Source organism: Hesperophylax consimilis, chromosome 16 (genome assembly GCF_061612785.1).
Source record: "Hesperophylax consimilis isolate HC1 chromosome 16, BYU_Hcon_1.0, whole genome shotgun sequence".
NCBI lineage: Eukaryota > Metazoa > Arthropoda > Insecta > Trichoptera > Limnephilidae > Hesperophylax > Hesperophylax consimilis.
Genome location: NC_142851.1, coordinates 30,797,791 through 30,807,731, shown reverse-complemented (window position 1 = coordinate 30,807,731; position 9,941 = coordinate 30,797,791). Strand labels below are relative to the sequence as shown.

At 31.6% G+C, this 9,941-nt stretch overlaps 1 protein-coding gene across 1 annotated transcript; it reads left to right on the top strand.

The window, feature by feature from the left end:
- Nucleotides 1–397: 397 nt before the first annotated feature.
- Nucleotides 398–9,678, top strand: LOC149417036 (general odorant-binding protein 83a-like). Its single transcript, XM_089641371.1, has 6 exons — nt 398–493; nt 2,212–2,287; nt 4,300–4,352; nt 4,463–4,498; nt 5,834–6,004; nt 9,586–9,678. The coding sequence occupies exons 1-6, from the start codon at nt 404–406 to the stop codon at nt 9,676–9,678; spliced, it is 519 nt and encodes a 172-aa protein (XP_089497497.1). The 5' UTR covers nt 398–403.
- The last annotated feature ends 263 nt before the right edge of the window (nt 9,679–9,941 follow it).

Sequence of the window (9,941 nt, the reverse complement as noted above, 5' to 3'; positions counted from 1 at the left end):
TTGGAAGTTCGTATTCGAAGTATGATACAGTTAAATATTATTGAAGGAGATAGGGTCCCATTATCTAAGTTGGTAGAGCGGTGCCCCTGCAAGACAAGGGTCCTGGGTTTTTCTGATTTTTCTGTTTCAAATTTTCTTTTAGGAATCGCTTATATTATCTTCAATAATTAAATACTGCAATTTGAGGTTTTACTCATTAAGTTATTCCAAAAATACAAAAATAAAATTACGTTATTTGTTATTAAATAGATAATCAAGAGCGATTTCAAAATAAATATCAAAAACCTTTACAAGCCCTGTGTTAGATTAAATAGTAGGTAATTAATTCCTCATCTTACCTTTAAATAGGCAGATATTCCAACTTCCAAGTCATTCTCTCAAACTCAAATCGGTCAGAACTAAAATGATGCAGTTTGTACAAAAGAATTTTTCAGTATTTTTTCTTGTGTGTTCCATCATACTCGTACTTCTTCATTCAGGGTATGCTCAGCAAGTATGTCTATTTAAAATTATTTATACTAGTTTTATATATAAACGTGTAATTATTTTATTTATAACTTTTTCACGCTCCATACACATAATAGCCGTTTTAAAATATATATGCTAACAAGAATGCATTCAAAAACAGGAATGGCTTCCATTACGTACTATGTTTCGTTTTAAGTAATTTTAGCACTGCTAGTCTAGATGTTGTGATGTTTTAATATTTTATTTATATTATCTGTTTTGTAACATAACTTTTATATAAATTTACTGTAATAACTTATGTAACCCAACTCTATAAACTGAATTCATTTGTTTACGTCACTTTTTGTATAGCAATATGCCTACTGTATCGGACATCGGGAATTTATACATACCTTCCTTAAGGCGAAGCTTAATGCCAAATCACTATTTTGATTAATCTTTATAACGAATTGGTGTACATTATAAAACCAAAAATATGCTTTGAAGGTTTTCCTATCGCTTCGCTTGAGTAGAATACAAATAAAAAATAAATTACTCAATAAAAAATATAAATGCAAACTACTAAAAAAAATATCTTTTCAATAGAAATGTAAGAACGCATAAAGGAAACAACTTTTAAAAAATACAGTTTTATAGCTAAGATTATCTGTGACAGTTTCACTTGATTATCTTTTTGCTTTCTTATAAAATTATTTACAAAATAAATAAAAACAAGTTTTTTGCTTGAAATCGAACGTTTCTAGACTCCGTTTGTCAAGTGATTTTAATGTAAGGTATACCAAGAATATACTCATTTTTGGCTTGTAGCTTCCTCTTAATTGTGAGTGGCGGCTTGTGACTTTTTGGTGTACTAGAGTGCTAATATTACAAAAAAAATCCATTATTAATGTTGTTGTAGCGGAAGACGTCTTTTTTTTCGAAAATTCGGTTTTTTGTGTGAAGGTTTTCAGGAAATCCATGTGGCCAAACTGAAATTTCCTGAAAATCTTCACACGAATAATCGAATTTTCCATCATTTTGGACTAAACAACATCAATGATTTCGAATTTCACAAACTTGACACTCTATCACACTCAAAATACACGAGCCGCTACTGATTTCTACGGTGACTCGTCTTTGATAAGGTCATTATCAACGATTACGTGTCAAGTAGCTTTGCATGGTTGAATTTTTTTCGCGTACCAGTGATTAATTTTCGGCGCTGTGATGCATTTAAAAAAATGTCTTTGTTCTTGTTTAGAGATAAAAAATAATTATTTACCCCATTAATCACTAAACAGTTCTTTCAATCAGCGTTTCCTTTGCAAATCCTTACCCAAGGTAACCTCAAGAGAAATCCGGCAATTTACAGGCAGTGTCACTGAGTGTCCAATACACTGCCATGGTATCTAGTACGTTCATCGTTCCCAAGCACGACTGCAGATCGCCAACGAAAAAACAACGGTTCACAACGACAAAGGCCCAGTTGTTTCTAAGAAATTCATGTGTGACAAAGTCATCAAATGGCCAATAATTTAATAGTAATTTTTCACTGCTTCTGGAAAAGTTTGTAAAGGTCTGGTGTTCTTCACCACATCTATATCTCCTACAGCTGATGAATTATGCTTTTTATTTTCCATTCCCACAGCTAAATGTATTTCCTGCGGTAGCACTGTCCTGTTGTCAATTTATAGTCCTCTAGCTCCCTCACTAAGTTTCTATCCATATCTTCAAGTGATACATGCAAGTAATTTATTTTTTCAGTGGCCATCTCAGTTGTTAATTGATGTAATTAAACCAGTATCTGAAAAATGTCTTCAGAAATTGGGAATCGGAACTGGTAAGTACGCACACGGAAATTTTACATGTAAATTGCACATTGTGAAATAAAATAATAAAGAGATCAAATAAAACTATATAAATCTCAGCCTAACAGTAATAATATGTTAAAAGAAATAATATGAGAGATTATTTTTTAATATATAATCTGTTTTTATAATTTTCTTTGAATTCTAAGGCCATTTTTACACAGAGATACTTACAAGAGATTTGAGTTTTGTGCGCGTAGCATACGCGTCGCTCATGAGTATCCGCCGTACTATTTTGCTATTTTTCTTCCACGGTGCGACGCGTCGACTATGCATTTGTTGCACGCTTGCATATCAGTTGCATATCAGTTGCATATCAGTTGCACGCTTCACGAGTTGCATTCGTATTTACTACTCGTTTGACATAAATGTTGTCCAAACATGATTTGAATGTTAAATTTGTTCTTTGGGTGGGAAAATGTCCATGATAATATAACAATAATTTACCGGAATTTTAGAAACGACTTAGCGGAGAAGGTGTGGAATGAGGTTAGAAAAAGTATTCGTAATTATATATAAAGAGTAATTTTAAATCATTCTCATGTAGTTACTTTGCGGCGCGTATCCCTAGAATTAACATTGATTTCGTTGTATGGGTGAACCCAAAATATTTTTTTTAGTTCGTTTATTATGCTTTTTAATATAAAGAAGATCAATGTTATTGACTACGTCGCTAGAGTCACTTGACATCGTGTTAATTCCACGGCTGCACTTAATCCTGGTAGCGCCGTGTATGGAATCAAGCTTTAAAGCAGAGGGTCCCAAACTTTTTTGCCCCGTAGACCACTTGCCAAATATATTTTTTTTCCGTAGACCCCCTGCCTGCCGAATATTGAATTTTCCTAAAACTGTTAACGTCCCATGTGATAATTATTTCTCTTTTTCGTAAGAAGATTCCCCTTGCCTATCCAACAACCGGGTGGCGGGTATAGTTTCTCTGTCTTTATTACACCAAATGAAAATGAAGCGGGATAAGCAACGGGAATTTCTTTCTGTAGCCAGCCCTACAGAACTGCGCCTTAAGTTCTTTGTTAGGGCTTATTCCGGTCAGTTCTTCTTGTCATATGATATCCGATTCTTCAACATTCCACTTCCACAGTCAAAATGTCCTTAAATTTAGTTTTGAAGTATGTGTGAAGTACATTTAAATTTTGAACGTCATTATTACTCTGGACGTTTTTCAAAAACAAGTTGGGAATCTAGGAAAATTCGCGGCTTCCGATTTGCAATGTTTTGCTTCAATATATTAATACTGACAAGAAAAGGAACTTATAATTTTATTTATATACCTCAATAAACAACTTTATGAAATATAAAAATAAAAATATCATATAAGTAATTTCTCAGTCTATTATTAGTTTTACGCAAACTGCGTTATTTGTTTTAGGTGTATTGTGTCATTTACGGAACTCCTAAATGTTGACTTAAGGTAAATGGGGGTCCACTCGTATCTACCCCCATTTGAATCTCGTGGACCCCCAAATTTTTTTCTCGCTGACATAGACCCCCAGCAAGCCGATATCGACCCCTGGGGGTCTATATAGACCACTTTGGGAACCTCTGCTTTAAAGAGTAGCATATCGGTATACCAGTTGCGGTTGCTTCACGTCACGTAGCTTGTAATTATCTCTATGTACGAAGGGCCTAAGGTTTTTTTTAAGAAAATTTGGAAAACGTGTCTAAACCTCCGATTTACGATCAGTTTGGCTTCTAATTAAAACACACAATCATTCTTACGGTTAAATACGTTTAACAATTTAATAAATTGTAAATTTTCTAATTATGTTATTTTTGGTATCAATCATTGTAATTATATTTTAATAAATTGACAATTTTCTTTAGCGCCATTTACTGATAAGAGTCATTATTTTACATATTTTTGTATGTTTCATCAAATCAAAGAAAATTGAGGTATCTTCGAATCACAGTTGTAAGTAAGAGTGAAAATGAAAAAATAATAATTCCAAGCGGGCTATTTTTTCAGACCTCATTGCCGATGCGAGAAAGGGAATTCTTCCAAATGACCAAAACCTTAAGGTAATGTAAAAAATATTATTAAAACATCTTCTTTTTTTCTATTAAACTCAAACTGTACAATTACTTTTCCGAAATACATGCATATGTACAAACATCCCTTTCGTTTTCAGGATTATCTTCTGTGCGTCTTTGATTCTTTTGAATGGGTGAGAATTTTGTTTTTGTTTTTCTCTAATAAATTCAAAACCACCTCAAAATAAAAATAAAACATTATTTTCTTTTTATTATTATCGCTAAATTCTTATTTTATCCGTAAAATTAGCATTAATTGAGATCTGCTAAGAGTTTGTAAAAAAATAATGGCAGAGATCGTTGATAAAAAATAGACATTTTTGATTAAAAAAAATTTTGCTGGTGGTTGGTTTTTAATTCTCGTTTTAAAATATTAAACATTTAAATTAAATGTAAAACGCCATTATGAGTGGTTTATGTTTTAATTATACACCGTGTAGGGAAACTCATAGTACAAGCTGAAAACTGTGGAATATACAACACACGGAGATGAAAAACCAAAAAAGAAATATTTCGATCTATTATTTTTTTTCCTTTTTTTCTGCAACTAAAGAATTTAAAAATGGAGCAATGTCCATGCTTTCATTCATTTAAAAATAATTTAACAGTTGATACTATTTTAAATTCGACATTATTAAAACATATTTCCATACTCAAAGACAGAGTGAGGAAACTAACATACATCTTCAGATATTTAAGACATATCCTAAATAAATATTTACTCAGAATTGCTTTCTGCCAATCAATAATACAATATGGCGTTATAGGATGGGGTGGAACTTATAAAAAAAGGCACACAATCGCTTTTTATGGCAAAAAAATGAATATTAAAAGCAATTCTATTTAAACAATATCATCGGAACTTCTGTTTAGAATTTAAAGTCAGAAAATTAAACACATTATACTTCTATCATGTAACATTACAAATTTACAAAGATAATATTCTAAATAAAAATGCAACTTTTTAAAAATAATAGATTACCTACCCATACAAACATACCCCCAACTCTGAAATGAAAAAAAAAACAATTGGGCAATTCAACCATAAATATCTGGGAGTAAATTTTTTTAATTTACTACTAGAAAGTATCAGAAATATAAATAACAAAAATATTTTAAACTTCACGTTAAAAAACACACTGAAAATGTAAACTGAATACTTTGGCACCTTACTTAAAGAACAAAATGACACACCCCCCATAGATACAAGCCTAGCTTTATTATGGTGGTATGTCTTAAGTTTAAAATTAGATGAAATAATTACTTTATTTTCTGTAAATTATGTAACATTATGTTTTGTGAATAAATATATTTTTTAAATATATATTCGAAAACAGAAGTTCAAATCAAAAAAGTTATGTCAGCAAATCGACTCCATTTGTAATGTACATTCGCCAGTTTCCCTCGTGTACTACCGTTTTCTACTACTACTACTAGTTTCCGGACACCGTGTATAAATATTTTTTCAGATAGATAAGGAACATCACGACTTCGAATATTGGAAAATTATTACAATGGTTCCCAAGGAAATGAAAAAGGAAGCTTTGCATTTAGGCACGCACTGCACTCATTTCAAAGGAGACGATTATGGACAAGCCTGCCTAGATTTCATTAACTGTCTTCATAAAGCCGATCCAGGAGTAAGTATAAATAATTATCAACAAAATAATTCGTTAGATTGCCTGATGACAGCCAGACTTCTTAGTTAGATTGCCTGATGACAGCCAGACTTCTTAGTTAGATTGCCTGATGACAGCCAGACTTCTTAGTTAGATTGCCTGATGACAGCCAGACTTCTTAGTTAGATTGCCTGATGACAGCCAGACTTCTTAGTTAGATTGCCTGATGGCAGCCAGACTTCGATAAGAGACAAAATACTGTTGAAAATGTGACTGGAAGATCAGTAAGTTATCTCCGTGCACAATAAACAGATTTATTTAAGGAAACACGTAATTTTGAATTATTTTTTGCCAATTAAACAATTAAAGCTTTACAGAGATTTATTTATTTACTATAACAATATTTTTTAGGAAGGTGTTATACTGTACAGGTAAATAATAATTTGTTATCCTTTGTTCTTATCCATAAAAAACCTTGTCCTTAAACTTTAGTATATCTTTAAAAAATATTAATTATAATTTTAATCATTCTTCAAGAAGGTAATACTAATAAATTTAAACGAAACATGAAACAGAACAATACACAAAAAATGGTAAAGGTCGCAACTGGGGATCGAATCCAAATCTTTAGCTTACTTACTTTTACTTACAACGCTTTTAACCACTAAGCATATCTTCTTCTTCATCAATGATAAATTTTATATTTAAGGATGTAATGTAAAGTTATTCAAATAAAATTAATATTCATTCTAGACTTGCTGGAAAGTCAATGAAGGAGTCCCATATAATTAAATAAAAATCGGATATATGTATGTCGGAGACACTCTCTAGGTTTTTTTGATGTGAAACTGCCCAAGAGTCCCAACTGCTCAGCCGGTGAGTCTATGGCTTCCCCAATTGGGGTATCTTGTGAGGCTTAAGGTGATGGGAAGGGGAAGGATGTGGGGAAGAGGAAGGTGGGGAAGTACCTGGCTATTCAGATCTGGTCACCAAACACGGTCAAAGCCACAAATATATTCGTGTAGAACTTTGTAATCGTTGTTTGTACCTTGTAAAAGACAGCAACCAAAAAAATATGGGAATCAATTGAGTATTGGTAATTCTCAAATTGAAATTTGAGATCAAAGAAATGACAGAAAATAATCAGGTTTCATTAGCTTAGTGGCAAAAATCATTTTACTGGAAATTGATCCCCTATTGCGACCGTTATCTTTTTATTTTGTATGTCTTGTTTTGTTTTATATTTTGTTGAGATTTGTTAATATCATCTTCTTCAACTATTAAATATTACAGGTTACGACCTTCAAAAGATATTCCAAGAAATTGAATAATATTTTTAATAATAATGTGGATTGTTTAATTAGGAAATGAAAAATTATGATTTGTTTTACATGTAGCACAATTTTTTTTTCAGAAAGATGCATTTTTATTCTAATATACAAGAGTTTCCAGAAAGAAATATTTTCGTTTATTACAGATTTGTTTATAGTGTGTGTTTGGAAAATTAAATAAATATATGGAAAATGTGCGTTTTAACTCTCACATCTAATTAAATATTTTAATAGAAAATATCCCATTTTTCCACTTCCTTCAAATCATGAAAAATGTGAAATGACGTTTTTATCATGAAATTCCACTGCAAATAAATATTGTAATTAAAAATTAAAATAAATAATATAAGTATTAGTATCATTACTAGCTAGGCATCTACTTATATCATTGGCACATTATAATATACATGCAGCACCCAAAATAAGTGAGCCTTCGACTACAAATTATGCCACTACACAATGAGCCCAAGACCGACGGGTCAGAACAGTATGATTAACCATACGATCATACACCATAACCATATTAACCATACGCTAGAAGAAGATATACATTTTACTAAACTATACCATATGGTACTATGTATATTAGTATGAAGTACAGTACGCAGAAGAAGATATACATAGTACTATACTATACCATATGGTACTATGTATATTAGTATGAAGTACAGTACGCAGAAGAAGATATACATAGTACTATACTATACCATATGGTACTATGTATATTAGTATGAAGTATAGTACGCAGAAGAAGATATACATAGTACTATACTATACCCTATAGTACTTTCTATATTAGTATGAAGTAAAGTACGTGGAAGAAGATACACATAGTACTATCCGTATTTATTATTTATTTTCTGATGCTATCCAAAAGATTTAGGGATTAATGAATAAATATGATTTAATATCTTCTTATCTAGGTTTGTGTCGAGACCTTGAAATAAAAATAATTTTATAGGGGGAATTCATTTTCCAACTAAATTATCAATCAACGTGAATGGACAAAATTGAAAAAGTCAACATGCTAAAATGCCGAGGGGCCCATCATGCGCCGGCTGACATTATTTTCGTAATAACTTACTTGTTTACCAGATAATGTGTTCCTATATTTATAAGAATCGTATTTTTTATATTCGTTATCCCAGCATACCCACTTATATTCAGAGAATTATGTTTATTTTTCCAATCTTAAAAAAATAATATAATGAAGAAATTCATTATTTCATATCTTCCAGCTAAAATTGAAAAAACGTTCTTTACAACTAAAATAAGTCATAATAAGGGTTGATGGTACAAGGGGCTTGACCTATATTTAAAAAAAATGACACCAATGCAGTATCAGATCAATAAATAGTATTACCCAACATTAACAATTTTTATGGCGTTCTCTGAATATCCAGGTTGAATCTGAAATCCAACCTTCCTCTCCACTATACCCATGTACTATATTTTTTATCTATTAATCTTTTATATATTATTAATATGTAATAGATTAATAGATTAATATTTATCTCTCACATCCGACATAATCTCAATACATCAATGACAATATAAAATTCAATGTGAAACGAACTACGAAAATATATTGCGTAATTAATTAATAATATTATCACAGTAATCCACCCTAAGATAACTCTCTTTTAAATCTGATAATTACAATCTTGTCATTTCAAAAAAGACAAATAAATAAAATTCCGCACACAACCTGATAAGAAGATAATATTGCAAGAACATTTAATTGTGTGATTAAAGGTTTTGCAATATTTATTCAAAAGCACACCTTTCCTTTTGAAATGTCAGTTGGGAGATAAACCCATGCTAAGTCAAGGTGCATTTACGGTTGCACAATAGCACGTTGCCCCTAAATGCATAAGCTATTCTCGTGCACTGACATGTTCGATGATTGAACATCAGATTATGTGCTTTAAAAATACCAAAATATGGATTCCACTGAAAAAAATATGAATTAAAAACAGGACAAAGCATAAATAACAAGTTTATATATATAATTTATATATAAATATATATATATTTATACATCTCTGGCAATTCGTGGTTTGTAGCCAAATTGAATAAAGCAATTCGTAGGTTGTAGCCAAGTTGAATACAGCAATTCGTAGTTTGTAGACAAGTTGAATATAATAATTATCAGTTGTTAGTCAAGATGAATATAGAAATTCATAGTTTTTAATTAATTTTCATAAAAACAGCGTTACGCAAAAATACAAATCATCCGAATATAATTGATTACAATGAGTCGTCTACTAGTTTCGACAAGGAGCGCTAAAATTTAACTCACGCCAGGCGCTGTTTGGCTCAGGACCGGTCCTGGATCAAAGGGCGGAGACGGTTTACACGTAGTTCCCGTGAGCACTTAGGCCATAGGCCCATTATGCTATCTTCCATTTTACCTCAATCCTTTAACAACAACCCAGTCCCTTTAATAAAGTTCACCAGTGTTGTTATTGGGTATGTGGATATCTCTTCTTGTTCTACTGGATGTCTCCCCAGGAGCCTGAGCATAATTCCCACCAAGGCAGGACGTTGGCACCATAGGTGAATTGGAGTCTCTTCATCCTCTTCACATTTCTTGCATCTATTGGTTTTTTCCACTCCCAATATCT